General features: G+C 43.9%; 1 protein-coding gene across 1 annotated transcript in view; it reads right to left on the bottom strand.

The window, feature by feature from the left end:
- The window catches only part of ADAMTS17 (ADAM metallopeptidase with thrombospondin type 1 motif 17), a 141,922-nt gene that overhangs the window by 86,821 nt on the left and 35,401 nt on the right, over positions 1–19,700 (bottom strand). The window contains exon 6 of the mRNA XM_066636237.1: positions 11,740–11,845. Within this exon, the coding sequence (XP_066492334.1) occupies positions 11,740–11,845 (106 nt within the window). The remainder of the gene's footprint in view (positions 1–11,739; positions 11,846–19,700) is intronic.

Raw genomic sequence — 19,700 nt, 5'->3', positions numbered from 1 at the left:
CTGAGGAGCCACCGTGGGAAACAGGATGCTGGATGACAGAGACACTTTGGTCAAATCTAGCAGGTCCCATCTTGTGCTCTTATAATAATGTCTTGTGTTCCTGTAACACTCCCTTCCACACTCACAAAGAGAGTCTGGTCCAACAAGAAGCTGACGGAACATACCAAGATCCAGGTCTACAGAGCTTGCGTCCTGAGTACACTTCTGTACTGCAGCGAGTTATGGACTCTTCGCTCACAACAGGAGAGGAAACTGAACGCTTTCCACATGCACTGCCTCCGACGCATCTCGGCATCACCTGGCAGGACAAAGTTCCAAACAACACAGTCCTGGAACAAGCTGGAATCCCTAGCATGTATGCACTGCTGAAACAGAGACGCCTGCGTTGGCTCGGTCATGTCGTGAGAATGGATGATGGCCGGATCCCAAAGGATCTCCTCTATGGAGAACTCGTGCAAGGAAAGCGCCCTACAGGTAGACCACAGCTGCGATACAAGGACATCTGCAAGTGGGATCTGAAGGCCTTCGGAGTGGACCTCAACAGGTGGGAAACCCTGGCCTCTGAGTGGCCCGCTTGGAGGCAGGCTGTGCAGCATGGCCTTTCCCAGTTTGAAGAGACACTTGGCCAACAGACTGAGGCAAAGAGGCAAAGAAGGAAGGCCCATAGCCAGGGAGACAGACCAGGGACAGACTGCACTTGCTCCCGGTGTGGAAGGGATTATCACTCCCAAATCAGCCTTTTCAGCCACACTAGACGCTGTGCCAGAACCACCATTCAGAGCGTGATACCAGAGTCTTTCGAGACTGATGGTTGCCAACTTCCCTTCACCATAAGTCAATGTCAGCAACCCCCCTGTTTATCCTAAGAATTGGTTATCTGAAGTTCTGTATGAAGTTAATTTATTATAAGTTAAAAAGTACATGATCCCCCATTGGCACCAAAAATCTAAGTACCATGAGGTGTTGTACCTCATGTTGTGCTTTTAAAAGAACAGGAATTAAAGCTAAAAAAAGAAAGCCACAAGAGATTGTTAGTTACACTACACAAGGAGATGTGTCATGCATATACTAACCAACTTGCTAATGGATTCATTCATTAGAATAAACTCTTCCCAAATCTTTTTATAAAGCAACTGTCTGTAAGCAATGTTTTTGCCGTAAATCCAAGCAACACCAATGGAGGGTTTCAGAATCCAACACATCAATTAGTAAGCTCATTCACTTTTTCCACTGCCTAACAGCCAAAGTTGTTTGTGGATGCCAAAACTGAAACTTTGATCTCAAGAGAAATCGTTTGTTTTTCCTCCTGTCAAAGAGCAATATGTCTTACCCTTTTAACCCAAACCAGGAAGCTTTGACCAGAAGATTTTGCTCAGTGTTTAACTATGGGAGTATTCAAATACGATGGGTAACTCAAAGCTGGGCTGTGGAGACAGGTCTGTCTCGCTTGTCACCAAACGAGATATGCACCGTGCCATATTCTTCCATTAAAGTCTCAGGGCAAATCCACACTTCAGACATAAACAAGCTTAGGAGTCATTCCCTCTCTCCGGGTGGGCCCAGAGGTCAGTGGTAGAGTGCCTGCTTTGAACTCAAAAGGTTACAGGTTCAGTCCCTGATAGCATCTCTAGACTGGGCTGGGAACGACCCCTGCCTAAAGTCTTGGACAGATGCCGCCAGTCTCTACTAAGTTCAGCTAGACTGAGTTTAACTAGAAAGACCAATGGTCCAATTCAGTAGAAGGCAGTTTCGTATATTCAGCAATTAAAACCACAGCAATTAAAACCACATAGATTTAAAAAAAAAAACTTAACAAAGACCTTGTTAAGGAGCAAATCAATGTACAACTTAAGAAATGCACAGGAGTTCAGATCAGCCATTAAAAGCCTTCTGGAACGCAGAAGGGCTGTTGCCTGACATTGCAGGTAACACTGATTCAGTATAAGACAGCTTCACACGTCCTTGACTGGTAGCGTCCAATAGGTATCAAGGCCTCAGTCTAATGGAATTACTAACCAAGAGGTAGCCTGTCATTTTAGCTCTCTATTGGCATCAGGTAAAAAAACAAACAAACACTGAGTGACTCAGCAATGAATACTGACTGAGCCCAGCATCAAATGAGAATGTGCTTCAGAGTTCCCTGTGATAACATTATTATTATTATACTTTATTTTTACCCCGCCTTTCTCCCCGAAGGGACTCAAGGCGGCTTACAAAACAAGGTTAAAACACATCAGAGGCCAAGGCATATTTCTCCTGCCTATATGCCCCCAGTCCTCGCATCAATTATGCCTTTGCTCCATTGCTAAGACTGTAGTTTACAGTATTTTTCGCTCCATAAGACGCACCTTCCCCCCAAAAAAGTGGGGGGAAAGTGTGTGCATCTTATGGAGCGAATACTGGGGGCAAGGTCCACACCGGGGGCAAGGTCCTCATTTGCACAGGCGCCACAGGGGGAGGGCAGGCTTACTTTAAAAGTAAGTTTTCCTCCTCTAAAAACTAGGTGTGTCTTATGGAGCGAAAAATACGGCATTTAATTTTTAAAAGAAACAATAAAAGTTGCGATATCCAGCTCCTGAAGATAAGAAAGCTTTTGTATTTCTAGACCATTGAGTTCACCAGCACAGTGAGCTCACCAGCCCAATTTGTAGTTTGCTGACTGCTGAAAACAATGGAAGTTTCTCAGGAGCATTCTGAAGGCTCTGTAGTGAAATCGGCAACCTTTCGAGTGAAACAGAGAGCATTCTGAGTGAGGGCCCAATCCTGTTCAACTTTCCAGCTCTGGTGTAGCCACAAGGCAGCCCTGTGGTAAGGGAACACATGTTCCCATACCTTGAGAAGGGCCCAGGGATTGCCCCTCCAACACAGGATGCAGCGCTCACCCCACTGGTGCAACTGCACCAGCACTGGAAAATTGGATAACATTGGGCCCTGAGACATCAATGACAACATCCTCAGGGAAACAGAGAGGATTCTGAGCAGAATTTACAACATTGCAATTGAAACCGATAGCTCTGACAGCAGCTCAAGTGAACCCAACAACTACAGCAAAGGAGACATTCTAGTATCCAGAAAATTACGGTATTGGGAAGCACTTTGGTCCTGAACATGACAGATATCATAACTTTGCATATCCTTTTAAACCTAGGGGTCTGTAAGTCTCACAGTTAAGAAGCTCCTCTAAAGCAAGTTGCTTATGGAACCCCTCAAGAGCTGGAAAGAATCCTGCTCTCTCCCCCAGAGAACCACATGGCAGAAGACTTGACTATTATTATTTTTAATCATAGTAATTATCATTCTGAAAGAATTCTCCAAGCAGCTTACAAATATCACAAACACAATCAAACTAAAATAGCATCAAACAGAAACCAACACAAACTCCTAAAACAGAAGCACTAAAACATTAAAATGTCAACCAGTAGACCACACAATTATTTAAGAACATAAGAACATAAGAACAGCCCCACTGGATCAGGCCATAGGCCCATCTAGTCCAGCTTCCTGTATCTCACAGCGGCCCACCAAATGCCCCAGGGAGCATACCAGATAACAAGAGACCTCATCCTGGTGCCCTCCCTTGCATCTGGCATTCTGACATAACCCATTTCTAAAATCAGGAGGTTGCGCATACACATCATGGCTTGTACCCCATAATGGATTTTTCCTCCAGAAACCTGTCCAATCCCCTTTTAAAGGCGTCTAGGCTAGACGCCAGCACCACATCCTGTGGCAAGGAGTTCCACAGACCGACCACACGCTGAGTAAAGAAATATTTTCTTTTGTCTGTCCTAACCCGCCCAACACTCAATTTTAGTGGATGTCCCCTGGTTCTGGTATTATGTGAGAGTGTAAAGAGCATCTCCCTATCCACTCTGTCCATCCCCTGCATAATTTTGTATGTCTCAATCATGTCCCCCCTCAGGCGTCTCTTTTCTAGGGTGAAGAGGCCCAAACGCCGTAGCCTTTCCTCATAAGGAAGCTGCCCCAGCCCCGTAATCATCTTAGTCGCTCTCTTTTGCACCTTTTCCATTTCCACTATGTCTTTTTTGAGATGCAGCGACCAGAACTGGACACAATACTCCAGGTGTGGCCTTACCATAGATTTGTACAACGGCATTATAATACTAGCCGTTTTGTTCTCAATACCCTTCCTAATGATCCCAAGCATAGAATTGGCCTTCTTCACTGCCGCCGCACATTGGGTCGACACTTTCATCGACCTGTCCACCACCACCCCAAGATCTCTCTCCTGATCTGTCACAGACAGCTCAGAACCCATCAGCCTATATCTAAAGTTTTGATTATTTGCCCCAATGTGCATGACTTTACACTTACTGACATTGAAGCGCATCTGCCATTTTGCTGCCCATTCTGCCAGTCTGGAGAGATCCTTCTGGAGCTCCTCACAATCACTTCTGGTCTTTACCACTCGGAAAAGTTTGGTGTCGTCTGCAAACTTAGCCACTTCACTGCTCCACCCTGTCTCCAGGTCATTTATGAAGAGGTTGAAAAGCACCGGTCCCAGGACAGATCCTTGGGGCACACCGCTTTTCACCTCTCTCCATTGTGAAAATTGCCCATTGACACCCACTCTCTGCTTCCTGGTCTCCAACCAGTTCTCAATCCACGAGAGGACCTGTCCTCTAATTCCCTCACTGTGGAGTTTTTTCAGTAGCCTTTGGTGAGGGACCATGTTAAACGCCTTCTGAAAGTCCAGATATATAATGTCTATGGGTTCTCCCGCATCCACATGCCTGTTGACCTTTTCAAAGAATTCTATAAGGTTCGTGAGGCAAGACTTACCCTTACAGAAGCCATGCTGACTCTCCCTCAGCAAGGCCTGTTTGTCTATGTGTTTTGAGATCCTATCTTTGATGAGGCATTCCACCATCTTACCCGGTATGGATGTTAGGCTGACCGGCCTATAGTTTCCCGGGTCCCCCCTCTTTCCCTTTTTATAGATAGGCATGACATTTGCTATCCTCCAATCTTCTGGCACCATGGCCGTTTTGAGGGACAAGTTGCATACCTTAGTCAAGAGGTCTGCAACTTCATTCTTCAATTCCTTAATAACTCTTGGGTGGATGCCATCAGGGCCTGGTGACTTATTGATCTTTAATTTATCAATGAGGCCTGAAACATCTTCTCTTTTAACCTCTATCTGACTTAACTCCTTGGTCAGGAGGGGCCGTTCGGGCAGCGGTATCTGCCCGAGGTCTTCTGCCGTGAAGACAGATGCAAAGAACTCATTTAATTTCTCTGCCATCTCTAAGTCTCCTTTTATCTCCCCTTTCCCTCCCTCACCATCCAGACAGCCAACCGCTTCTCTGGTGGGTTTCCTGCTTCTAACATATTTGAAGAAGCTTTTATTATTCCCCTTAATGTTGCTGGCCATGCATTCCTCATAGTCTCGCTTGGCCTCCAGTATAACCTTCTTACATTTCTTTTGCCACAGTTTATGTTCCTTTTTATTCTCCTCATTAGGGCAAGACTTCCATTTACGGAAGGAAGCTTCCTTGCCCTTCACAGCCTCTCTAACTTGGCTGGTTAGCCATGCGGGCACCCTCCTGGATTTAGTGGAACCCTTCTTTCTTTGCGGTATACACCTCTGCTGGGCCTCTATTACTGTTGTTTTAAGCAGCCTCCATGCACTCTGGAGAGATTGGACTCTTTTTACCCTCCCTTTCAACCTCCTTCTAACCAGCCTCCTCATTTGAGGGAAGTCTGCCCGTCGGAAGTCAAGGGTTTTTGTTAGAGATTTGCCTGGTATTCTTCCCCCAACGTGCACGTCAAAACGGATCGCAGCATGATCACTGTTCCCCAATGGCTCAGTGACGTTTACATCTCTAACCAGGTCCTGCGTACCGCACAATATTAAATCCAGAGTCACCTGTCCTCTGGTGGGCTCTGTGACTAGCTGATCTAAGCCACAGTCATTTAGCACGTCAAGAAATCCGGTTTCCTTATCGTGACCAGAACACAAATTGACCCAGTCAATATGAGGATAATTGAAGTCCCCCATGATTACAATCCTGTCCCTCCTTGTCACCTCCCTGATCTGTTTCCTCATTTCAAGGTCCCCATTCGATTTCTGGTCTGGAGGACGATAGCACGCCCCCAGTATTACATCGCTGCACAAGCCTGGTAATTTAACCCACAGAGATTCTACAGTGGAGTCGGACCCACCTTCAATCTCTACTTTGCTGGATTCTATCCCTTCCTTAACATAAACGGCCACCCCACCTCCAACACGCCCCTGTCTGTCCCTCCTGTAGAGTTTATAGCCCGGGATTGCGGTATCCCACTGATTCTCCGCATTCCACCAGGTTTCCGTTATGCCCACTATGTCAATGTTTTCCCTTGTCACCAGACATTCCAGTTCTCCCACCTTTGCTCGTAAACTTCGGGCATTCGCATAAAAGCATTTGTACACAGAATGCCACAGGATACGCTGCTTATTCACTCATCCTCTCATTGTGCCAAACCGTCTATCACATCCCATCACGCTACCTTTCCCAATTTCTTCTCCTACTCTGCCTTTGTCTTGTTGTTCTCTAACCTCCCCATCCTCATCCCATAGGGATGAGGAGTCCCGAACCGGATGCCCCTCGGCTCCTGTCGGCCTTCCCCCAGGGATCAGTTTAAAAGCTGCTCTGCCACCTTTTTAATGTTATGCGCCAGCAGTCTGGTTCCATTCTGGTTCAAGTGGAGCCCGTCCCTCTTGTACAGGCCCCGCTTGTCCCAAAAAGTTCCCCAGTGCCTAACGAATCTAAACCCCTCCTCCCTACACCACCGTCTCATCCACGCATTGAGACCCCTGATCTCCGCCTGCCTAGCTGGCCCTGCGCGTGGAACAGGTAGCACTTCAGAGAACGCTACCTTTGAGGTCCTTTAAAATGACAGTTGCATTAAAGGTCAAAAATCTGTTGAAAAAGAGAGGTTTTTCAAAGATGCCTTAAAAACCACAAAGGGTCTGAGATCTCCCCAGGGAGGACATTCCAAAGTCTTGGTGTCACCACTGAAGAGCGTTTGTCTGTCATATTGTTCACTTGCCTGAGGTCACACACCAGTGACACATGAGCTCTGTTGCTGATCTTGTATGCTGGATAGGCTTTAAAAGGTAACACCAGAACCCAGAAACAAACAAGCAATCCGTGCAAATGGCATAACGTTGAAATTTTGTGCTCTGATCTTTGGTCCCATGTGACAATCTAGTAGTCATGTTTTGGACTGCAACAATAGTTCTATTCTGTCATGGCCATGCGTGATGGGGGAGAGATGGAACTGTGGTGGCAAGTCCCATTCCTGACTTCTGCAACTTCAGCTGACTGTTCTCATGGAGACTGTACATGTGTGAATGTGCCAGGACATGTTCTCTTTTTCTAGGACATGTCCTCTTTTTTAGCCTTGTGTCCGGGAAAAGAACTTAAATGTCCTCCTTTTCCCCCTGTGAGCGGGACCCTGTAGGCCTTCTTGTAATTAATAGATTACGGGTGCAATCCTAACCCCTTATGTCAGTGCTTTCCAGCACTGGCATAGTAGTGCCAATGGGGCATGTGCTTCATCTTGCAGTTGGGTGTCACTCACGGAGGCCTCCTCAAAGTAAGGGAATGTTCCCTTACCTCAGAGCTGCATTGCCCTTAAGTCAGTGCTGGAAAGCACTGACATAAGGGGTTAGGATTGCACCCTACATGAAATAAATTACATGTAATAAGTTTTAAATGTAATAATAAGTAATATAGCATTTAAATTAACCACATGAAATCAATATATGAGTGTTTTTTAGCTTTAATTTTGTCATGTCCTACATTTTTTGGAATGTCCTACATTTTGGGATGCCTTGCCATCTTTTGCAGTTAGGACATCTGATCACCCTGTGTACACATGGAAGGCTCTCTTGGTATGATTGCGAACCTTGTTTTTTCCAAGACTGAGCAAAGACAGCCCTAAATGCAAAAAGTATGTGCATAATTTCATGCAAACACTGAGTATATACATAGGTCTCTGTTCCCCTGTGCATGAATGGATGCATAGTCACAAACCACAAGGTATATCTTGAGACTACAACCAATTTCTAACAAAGAATTCACAGCATCTTCATCCAACTTCAGTTCCCAGAATTCTGTGGGAGAAGGCAAGGCAGTTCAGCTGGAATCAAACAGATACATGCTTTTCATGTTGATTGGGTCCCCAAAGCTGGGAACCATGGAGTTAGTGTCTACAACATCTTTTTGACATGGAACTACAATTTTCTCAAACAGCAGCCCATAGAATAGCGTGCTGTTGAGGTTGAGAATGAATATAACAGCTTGGCATATGGTTCAAATAAAAAAAACAACAAGGGCTCCCATCATTCACTTCTGCTGAAATCATTCCCAGTTTGGCTCAGCTGCCTTTTGGTGTCAATGGAAGAGGAACAGGACATTTGTTCTCATCTCCATCAAGTTTTGGTGGGAGCTAAAATATTTCCTGTGGTTGTCCCCAAGCACTGAGTTAAATAACAAGAAGCCACGTACGCCTTCTGTTTGATTACTGAACACTGAGGGGCAGGATTAGTCTCAAACATCTTAATAGGGAGTTATCAGATTCACATTAACATGCAAGTAATTGTTATTAAAATGCAAGTTATGACAGAGGCAGTGCAAACAGTAAGAGGCTGTGCATGTTTGCAGCCAAGAACATTTACTGGGGGGAGAAAGGTACAAAAATGTGATTTAATCAAGATGTGGTTCTAAAGTGCTTTTTAGAAGCATAGATTATTGCAAACAAATCTCTTCAAATAAGCAGCTACAGTGATTTTTTTTTATTTCCTTTAGTTCAGGTTCATAAGTCACACATAGGACTTCCAAAGAAAGGTTCTGGAAAATCTGGCTAAGGAGAAGGAGGGAAGGAAGAAAAGAAAGGTTGGGGTCAGGGAAAGACCAGGTTGGGTACTTGCCAAGGAACCACATTTAGAGGACCCATAGGGCCAGGCCACTCCATAACTCTCAGTTCCAATGACAGTGTTAGCATCCAGTGTGACATCAGGGGCCTACTGCAAACTGATGACAGCACTGGAAGGGGGAAATTCTTCCTCCTAAGCCACAACTTCCTTGAAGTGAAAGAACAGAGACTGAAAGAAAATTTCAGCATAAGAATAGAAGTTTAGAAACTAAAGAACCCAGGTAAGAGAAGGTATTTGGATATTACGCTGGGCTGAAAACAAGGAGGTATGAACCTATGAAGCTACTGTCTACTTCATCAAACTCTTAGTCCATTTTGCTCAGTCTTGTCTACACTGATTATAGCTATACATCTCCAGGTTCTAGACAGGAGTCTTTACAGGCCTTACCTGGAGAAACCAGTCACTGAGTGTGGGACCTTCTGCGTGGAAAGAATGTGCTCTACCACTTGAGATACAGCCCTTTCCCAAGAGAAAGCATGGGATCCCTGAACCTTTGCAGTCAACCTTGAAAAATGTTTAATATCTGCTTTTTTAGATAATGAGACAAAATAAATAGGTTTTTTGGGGGGAGGGGAGAAATACTTTTTACTTCTCCCTCCCCATACACCATGTACCACTCTTTAAACAAATCAAAATGCATCACAGAACTATTTATTTATATCCTATTGTTCAGTATGGTGGTATACATGGGGTTCTCAGGCAGTCACCCATCCAGGCACTGACCAAACACGCTTAGGTTTGGCAGGGTGGTTATATCATGTGCTCTCCAAAAACCCTTCCCACATATATCTACTCCAGTAATTTATAACAAGAGAGGTTCTTTATATTAAAACCCAATGTACATAAGCACTTCTGCCAGCTGAAATCAACATGGGTTGGGTTGTTCTTTTTTCAATAGATAGGCATATGTTACATTAATCTTATGAATGGAAAATCTCCAAAGGTTGAAGCAGGATGCAGTATGTTGCAATTTCTTGAAACATTTGCAAAGCCAAGTAAACATTTGCAAATCCAATAAGAAATTCAACTTCAACCCAGTTTGGGGGGGGGGGGGAGAATTGGATAGCCACTTTGATCCTGAATCTGACAAACTTGTGAGGATATTATAATCCTTTTAAAACCCCTGGGATGCTTACAGGTTATGGATACAGAGCAAAAGCAGTGAATTATATACATTACACATCAGGCTACAATCTGGGTCATAACAGTGCCAAATATTTTGAATGGCAAATTATGGACAGCCTAGCCCAGGGGTGTCAAACATAAGGCCTACGGGCTGGATGCAGTCCTCAGAAGCTTTTTATTTGGCCCTTGGCCTCTCTCAGCACCACCATCAGCTGCTCTCAGCTGCTGAGCTATATTGAGGTACAGCTGCTGAAAGGGCAGTCCACATAATTGGGTTCTCCTATATCTTGAAAATAGGAACAAGATTTGCATATTTTTCTCTTCTGCCATTTGCAACTATTGATTCCTAAGTGAGGAAAAAAGTGCTTATTTATGGTCATGACCTGCTTTATGACATCACTTCCTGCTTTATTTATTTATTTATTGGATTTGTATTCCACCTTTCTCCCCGAAGGGCACCCAAGGTGGCTTTATGACATCACTTCCGGTCCTTAGCAGGCATTATGAATGCTATTCAGCCCGCTGTATGAAATGAGTTTGACACTAAGGGCGCAATCCTAACCCCTTATTTCAGTACTTTCCAACACTGGCATAGCAGTGCCAATGGGGCGTGTGCTGCATCCTGCAGTTGGGTGTGACTCACGGAGGCCTCCTCAAAGTAAGGGAATGCTTGTTCCCTTACCTCAGAGCTGCAATATCCTTATGTCAGTGCTGGAAAGCACTAAGTGACACAAGTAAGATCAAGGCATTTACTGCAACTACAGCTCAAACTACAGAAAACTAGCCACATGGCTTAAATTATTTTGATTATGAAACACAGAGCTGCAAAACAGACCACTAATCCTTAGTTGTCTTTTTATCTTCTGGTTATAGTACTCAGCACTTTAAAAAAATTTCTGCATATGAATAAACAAAACCTGCCATATTTGTTTTTCTGGACAACTCGTTGGGTATTTGTTATCATTTGATGCTTCCAGAAGCTCCTTTTATTTTTTAAATACACATTTAAAGCAGGAATGCTTTACAGAAAGCAAGAATGACTTACGTTCGTACTGACACGCAATATTGCCTTAATGAAACTCCATCCACGATAACTCAAATTCCATCCTTGATAACATCTTTGCTACTTATGAACAGATACGTGCAAAACGTGTACAACACAAAGTTACAGCAACTCTTTCCACTTCCCATAAAAGTACTCCATTGCTTCGCCTCAAAAGAAGCTTTCAGGCTGATTTTAAAATTTCACTTCATGGAAAATCTGGAGACAGACCAGAGATACGCAGAACACCCCAAACATTTTTGCTAGGCTGATCAAAACTGTTGGCTGACTCTGAAATGTTGCAGAGGAGATTTGGGGCCCAATCCTATCCAACTTTCGAGCCCTGGTGTAGCCACAATGCAGTCCTGTGATAAGGGAACACAAGTTCCCATACCTTAAGAAGGTCCCAGTGACTGCCCCTCCACCACAAGGATGAGCACCCACCCCCACTGGCACAACTGCACCAGCACTGGAAAATTGGATAGGATTGGTCCCTTGGTCCTCTAGATTCACTTAAAAATGCCAATAGGGTCTGAGCTTCTACAGACCCATCACCATTTTTGAACATCTGCAATTTCTAGTTAGCATGCTCTCAGACAATGCCACAAATACAGTAGTGAGATCTTACTTGTGTCCCAGTTCATGTGCAATGGTGAATGCCAGGTTTAGCCCATTGTCTTCCGCAAGAACACACTTCCTCTTTGCACTGCAGATGCCACCAAGATAGGCAATTCCTGCAAAAGAGACCAAAGGCTTTCATCAGTGTTGACAAAAGCAGTTCAAATCTTTCAAAAAAAAAAACACATGTGGAACATCTTGTCAGAGGAACTAAAACGATGAGTTAATTAAGAGTATACTGAGCAATGTGTTCACAAATCACTCCAAAGAACTTACACATCAGGACATGGTATCAGCACCAAAAACAGGAGTGTCACAGAGGTTTATAAAATAATTCATCAATGTCAAAAGAATAAACAGAGAAAAATCACTTTCAAAATACTGAATCTTGGGTGGCTCAATGAAATCAATGAATAGGTTTAGGAGGGACAAAAATAAAAAAGCACCCTATCTTTTTGGCACTATGAAATTCATTGTCTTTGGACACCATGTCAGCTACTAGGATAGGCTGAATTTTTTAAAAGGAGCAAAGTCATAAAGAATAGGTCATTTTGTAGCTAAAATCCAAGACCGATAGGAATTGAATATTCATGTTTTGAGATAGTCTGATTACATGATGCTGAATATCCAGCACTAAAACATGCAGGATTATTTCTTTACTCAGTGTGTGGTTGGTCTGTGGAACTCCTTGCCACAGGATGTGGTGATTGCATCTGGCCTAGATGCCTTTAAAAGGGGATTGGACAAATTTCTGGAGGAAAAATCCATTACGGGTTACAAGACATGATGTGTATTTGCAACCTCCTGATTTTAGAAATGGGCTATGTCAGATGCAAGGAAGGGCACCAGGATGCAAGTCTCTTGTTATCTGGTGTGCTTCCTAGGGCATTTGGTGGGCCGCTGTGAGATACAGGAAGCTGGACTAGATGGGCCTATGGCCTGATCCAGCGGGGCTGTTCTTATGGTTTTAGGATTGAAGTCTCATCACTGATAACTTTTTTATGCTCAGATGCTTAGAGATTTTGCGCAGACCTCCCAAAACAGTTTCAGCATATGGGCCAATGATCAAGCAGCAGATAGGTCAGCATTGTATTGTTTATATAAATTAAGCCAGTGGTAATCAAACTAATGGGTCGTGACCATTGAAACACAAAAGGAGTACTTTCCTCTTAAGGGTAGTGACCCAGAAATGGGTGCCCCAATGGCAGCAATCACAGCACTATGGGTACCAAGAAGCATTTTAACATACCTGGGGTGGGGGATTGTGCAGCCACCTGGAGATTCCTCCACAGCAGTGAGCTCTGATCTGCCATTGGAGCCCACTTCCAGTTTTCAGTCGGAGCTCTTGGAGCTCAGAGCTTCTGTAACTCTGATGGCAGATTGGAGCTCAGTGCTGCGAAGGGGAGGCTCACTGAGGGACTGCGAGCCTCCAGGACTCTCCAGGAGGCTGCACAATCCCCCCAGGTATGTTAAAATGCTCCTGGGTGTTTGCAGTACCACAATAGCTGCAGTGCCATCAGGGGACTCCCATTCCAGTCCCTGCCCCTGTCAAAACCAGCAGTTCTCAGACTCCTGGGGAGTTTGAGAACTGATGAATTAAGCAATTAAGACTGCAATACTATATATACTTCCCTGGGAGTAAGACCCACTGAACACAATGGGTTTTACTTCAGAGTTTTACTTCAGAGACATGCATAGGCTTGCACTGTAAGCCTGTAATTCGATTGGTCAGGAAGAAGATCCAATCACATTTCTCATCAATATCAACAATTTAGGTACTATGGATGTGTCTGCCCCACTGATAATCACTAGCGTCATATCTGAAAAAAGTAGTTTTGGCATTGACTATCATGGCAATTTGTAGAATTCCCCCCCCCCCCCGGGGGGACATTCAGGGATGACAAAAATGTCTATTCCATTCCATTTTTAGAGAGGGCAATATCTGTTCTGCACATCATTATTTTCCACAGTGCCTGCTTCAAAAAGGTTGCCTATGTGACCCTCTGTTGAAAGGGCAATTTTTTAATACCAGGTAAACATTTTAGGCATCCATAGCTTTCTCAGATAAAATATGCAGCAACTGGATTTCTACTTTAATTAGGAGTTTATTTAATTCACAGGAGGTAGTAAAGGCCACAGTCCTTCAATAACAGCATTTTAATTATTTCAAGCTTAGACTTCTTTTTTTTCTTTCTAAGAGACAAGGGATCTATTTACTTGCAAGAATTGTTGCTCACACACAAAACTGGCCTGGGCTTCAGTTGCCTGTAGCAATTAGAGCAAGACAATGGAACAAGTTGCATATTACACAGGCGTTCTCTTATCCCCTTCACCTCCAAACATTTTAAAAGCAGATCAAATCTTTATCAGGACATAAATGGTGGGGACTATTTTGATTAGGTTTGGAAAGCATCCAGTTTTAGTTTTATGAGTTTTGACATAATAGGAATATTTATTGGCAGGAGGAAGTGGAAGGGTGGATAAGAGACTTGAATTTTTTTTTCACCCGTGGGTGTTTCCTATGCATACTAATGCAAACATGGGGACCATATATGCTTAGATCCACAACAGATGCAGAAATGAAAATAAGTTTTACATTCTTATTTGGTCAAGAGTTCAAGTTCAAGTCACTTAGATAGTACTTGCTCTTCTGGAGTAGTATCTTAAAGGTTCATTGGTTACTCATTTGTTTTCAGGCACAAAGTGCTGGAGACTCTCTTTAACCATTTTTGCCCAGCCCACAGGTGTACACATTTGGTCTCTGTTGTGTATATGCAACATAGGTTGGGCAGAAATGGCTTAAAGGCCTTTAAAGACTAGCACTTAAAGGACTGTAACTGTGTCTTTGATTGTTTTTGCCTAAGTGCAGAACCTTGCATTTGTGAAGAGACCACCAATGGCCTAAATAAATTCAGCTGAGTTGATCCCACCGCCACTTTTTCAGGAGCGACTTAAAAGTCTGAGTGCTTTAAAGGGAAAGCAAGAGAGAATCAGCTCAGGCTAGTAAACTGGTCATTAGCTCCAAAAGACGTAGAGAGGAGCCATAGTACAGCGGTATCTGCTTTGCCTATAGAAGGTCTTAGGTTCAGCACCTGGAATCTGGATTTTAGGAATAACACCCAATATAACCATGTTATATACTAACCGATGCGTAATTTCATGCAGAATGTAAGGAAACAAACCAGAGCGTAATATCTGCTTTCTATCTAATGTTACAGCCAAAAAACCAGAAAACTAAACACAACTGTCTTATGTAACAAAAAGTAGATTTCCTTAACTCAGAAAGGACCAGTTGATTATAGTCTATCAGTGGTATGAACCATGAGGGCTACACTGAACCTATAGAAGCAGGGGAAGTATGTCACTGAGTACTAGGTTCAGGGGAGCAATATCAGAGGAGGTCACTGGTGTTCATCCATTGCTTGTGGAGAAATATTCACTGCATTTATTTTCTGTCCATTATTAGAGAAAAGAGATCCATACACTACTGAATTTATCTAAAGAATATTCCTTTGTATAATGCCGACTTGTACCTTACATTCCTGCCCCTAAGAGCCACATGACCTAACCCTCAGTATCTGGAGAAATAGGAACTCTACAAGTCCACAGAACATATGCCTGGCAACTAATGCACCTCTACTCTGAAGTAAGTTCCTTTGTACTCAACTGGATTTACTCTCAAGGTAAGTATATATGCAACTATTACAATTTCTTAAAGCATGCTCTTATTCTTGTCTTATAAATAGAGGGTTCATGGGATTGCTACGCCAATTCACTCATCTCCCAAAGCCAAAGTGATTTAATGTTTAAAAGAGCCTTAACACAGGAGCATCAGATGCTTGGCCAAGTAACATCAGTGCTATATTTTCAAGGATTGGCAAGGCTCTTTCAAAAACTATTCCCTTAGGGCACTTGCATAATTGCAGCATGTAACTTCTGAGCTGGGGTTTGAACACATAGATGAGAACAGAAAAACCGCAGGCAACTGTAAAAAGCTAGGTTTAGCCCCGCTGTCACATGTAAACAGTTTGCAGCTGCTGACTCTGAGACCAGCTAATGAGAACTCTGTCACAGCCATGACTTGAAGAGGAGCCATTTACAATTTCACAAGGCAACTCAGAGCCCAAGCCCATGCACAACTACTCAGAAGTAAGTCCCACTATAGTCAATGTGGCTTACTCCCAGGTAAGTGTGGATAGGATTGGGCCCTCAGCCAACCCATAAAGACATGGAGTACCAAAACTGTAGAGGTAACATGTCAACAGCTGAAGGATATGAAGACCAATACTATTTCCCCTCTATTAATCTTTAACATGCAGAAGCTTCAGTAACAACAAATAAATTCACAATCAACTCTGTTAGCAAGTTAATTATTGAGCTATTGATTGCTGATGTTTTTAGTTAGCAAAGAGGATCGCCATTAGCCTGCGGAGGGAAGGATAGCATACCTTTAACTGAAGCAACACATTACATTTGTGTAACCTTTGATGTTTCTTAGTATTTTCAAAAGTCCTGCTGAAACAATACTGTTGTGCAGGGTAAAGGGATTAAGGGCCCAATCCTTTTCAATCTTCCAGCACTGGTGGAACTGTGCTAATGGGGGGTGTACTGCATCCTGTGGTGGGGAGGCAGCCACCGAGACCTCCTCAAGGTATGGGAACATTTGTTCCCTTACCTCTTGGCTGCATTGTAGCTGCACCAGTGCTGGAAAATTGGATAGGATTGAGCCCTAAAACCCAGTCAAAAAAAATACCCCCCCATTGCCACAGCCCCAAGCTACCACTTCCCCAGAGCTGCTGGTTCCAAAGCTAAATTTGCATAGCCAGACAATGCACTTAATGTAATGACTATTTTGTCCCTTAGTGGTACTGACTCTTCACCTTCTGGCAGCACCTAGCTTCCTATAGCTGTAGCCAGGAAGTCCCTGCAGATTCCCTTTCACTGTGATTTCCTTGTTCTTAACAGCAGGGCCAGGTTTCAAGGGGCACTGGGCCAACTGCTGCTGAAGGGTAAGCAAATGAAAGTGGGGTGATATAGGAAGGCGGCTTTCTATGGCTGTTTTATGGGATCTTATAGCTGCTGCAGTCATCCAGAGGCTTCTGATAATGTGCAGTCTTGCTCACAGGGCCCTCCGTGAATTGCACCTATGCTTCTCTATAAGTCTGGCACACTAGAGAAGAAGAGGAATTTGAATCCATAAGCTAAACTCCTATTCAAAGAATATATGCTTAGCAAGAAAAAGAAGGCTGATACTGACCAATTTGGCCTAACTTGGGTCAGACATTTCTGGTTTGCATTATACTTCACATTCATGCAAGTAGGCTGATTACCTTAGTAACAATGGTCTTTGTCAGCGGAGTTAATAAAACCACACTGGAAACAAATAAAGTCGTAACATATGCAAAATGACATACACCACCAAGCTTCCAACAGAAATATATTTATTTTGCTATGGAAACCACTTTGTGGACTTCTTTTTATTGAGAATGGTATATAAATATTCATTATCATCATCATACATGGCTGAATGGATGATGGCCGGATCCCAAAGGATCTCCTCTATGGAGAACTCGTGCAAGGAAAGTGCCCTACAGGTAGACCACAGCTGCGATACAAGGACATCTGCAAGAGGGATCTGAAGGCCTTCGGAGTGGACCTCAACAGGTGGGAAACCCTGGCCTCTGAGCGGCCCGCTTGGAGGCAGGCTGTGCAGCATGGCCTTTCCCAGTTTGAAGAGACACTTGGCCAACAGTCTGAGGCTAAGAGGCAAGGAAGGAAGGCCCACAGCCAGGGAGACAGACCAGGGACAGACTGCACTTGCTCCCGGTGGGGATTGTCACTCCCGAATCGGCCTTTTCAGTCACACTAGATGCTGTTCCAGAACCACCATTCAGAGCGCAATACCAGAGTCTTTCGAGACTGAAGGTTGCCAACAACATGGCTGAAAACTGCGTAGAAGATTTTATACTGACAAAACTATCTGACAATACCAAAAGTTCCTAATGTCCCATCCTGACATCTATTCTGCCTGCAAGGAAGTGCTTGGGGTGCAATATGACCCCATTCCTCTGCCATTGTTGGGACCCTGTGGAATCAGGCCTGCAAACAGCCAGCACAAGCCAAGAGTTAAGTACATGTTTGAGGTGGCTCCCTGTCCCAGAGGACTCACAATTTATAACTGTATTATTTATTCTAAAATGTAAACTGCTTTGTGGTGCTTCTTCGTAAATTTCTTAGTTGAAGGATAGCCTAACGTTTTGCCTTATTACAAGCTTGTAGCTCACGCGGGAGTCCCTGGCCCAGGTAAGGAGTATTTATTCTGTGCCCCTGCTTCTACCCTAAGTTTCTGACATTCATTCCATCAATACACAACTTGACTATACTGCCTGAACCTCAGATTGATGGGATTCTAGTGATACATTTCCACTTCCCATCACCCATGTAACAGATTTGTCAGAGCACTGATGTGCTGACACAAGGCCGTCCTGTCCCACCTCATTTCTAATCGATTGATCGATTTCCCACCTGTCCTATGCTGAGGTAAATGCCCAAGGCAGCTTACAACTGAAATGTCTATTATTATTATTATTATTATTATTATTATTATTATTTTATTAATTTATACCCCCGCCTTTTTGCCCAACGGGCACACAAGGCGGCTTACAACACTTTAAAAATACAACATTAAAAACAATCATTAAAAACAATTTACAATAATTAAAAAATCTAAAAACAAACAAACCCTGTGGATTTTCATATAAAAGCAAGAACGCCAGCCAGCCTGTCAACAATTAAAAGCTTTTTGAAATAAAAAGGTCTTCAGTCCACGCCGAAACGTTAGCAATGAGGAAGCAGTTCTCAGTTCTAAGGGGAGGGTATTCCACAGTTCAGGGGCCACCACCAAGAAGGCCCTCTTCCTGGCCATCTCCCCTCTCACATCTCTTAGTGGTGGCACAGTCAAAAGGCCCCCCCCCAGTTGAACTAAGAGCACGGGCAGGATTGTAGGGAAGGAGGTGGTCCCTCAAATACCCCGGACCCAAGCCGTAAAGGGCTTTAAAAGTCAAAACTAGCACCTTGAATTGGGCCCGGAACAGAACCGGCAGCCAGTGTAGCCGCCGGAGCAACGGCTCGACAGAGTCAAACCGACGTGCCCCAGCAAAATAGTCTAATAGGCAAAACAAAAAATAGTCATAAGAATAAAGCAACAAAGAAAAATAAAAATGGAGGCAGGCTATTTAGACCACAGCATTATTATATAGACACAGACACCACACAACAAAGTATCACTCAAATGCCAGACATTTGACATTTAAAAAAAAAAAATCATGTTTTTAATGTGTGCTTTTAATCAGTGTAAGCAACCCCTTTGAGGAAAAGGGCAGGGTATAAATAAATAAAACAGAAACATTTTGAGCCCTCACCAAATGACCATGAGGGAAGGGGTAGTCCCACGGAAGGAAATTCCGTAATTGAGGTGCCACCTCAGAGAAGACTCGCCCTCACACTGCCATTCCTCTAACTTGAGAAAAAGATGTCACACGTAGGAGAGTCGCCTCAGATGACCTAAGAAGTTGGGCCAGAATGTATGGGAGAAGGTGTCCCTCAGATAGCTTGGACCAAAACCATGAAGGGTTTTAAAGGGCAATACCAGCACTTTGAACTGGGCCCTGAAATGAACGGGCAGCCACTGCAGTCACTGAAGCAGCAGTCCAGAATCAAACCAGAATCAAACCACCCAGCTTCAGTAGCAACCTGGGCCACTGCATTCTGCACTAAGTGCAGCTTCCAAACCATCTTCAAGTCCCACACAGAGTGTGTTCCAGTAATCGGTCTTGTAGTCATAAAGGTATGGAGCACTGTGGTCAGGTCTGATTGACCACGTACAGGTGAAGCTGGCTGCTGATTTAAGAGATGATTGACTCTTCCTGCTATGTTGGACCTGAGGTTTACCAGCCACGCAAATGTGGCACA

This window comes from Tiliqua scincoides, chromosome 8, assembly GCF_035046505.1.
Source record: "Tiliqua scincoides isolate rTilSci1 chromosome 8, rTilSci1.hap2, whole genome shotgun sequence".
NCBI classification, from domain to species: domain Eukaryota; kingdom Metazoa; phylum Chordata; class Lepidosauria; order Squamata; family Scincidae; genus Tiliqua; species Tiliqua scincoides.
The sequence above is the reverse complement of the archived record's forward strand: the minus strand, read 5'-3'. Positions and strand labels throughout refer to the sequence as shown.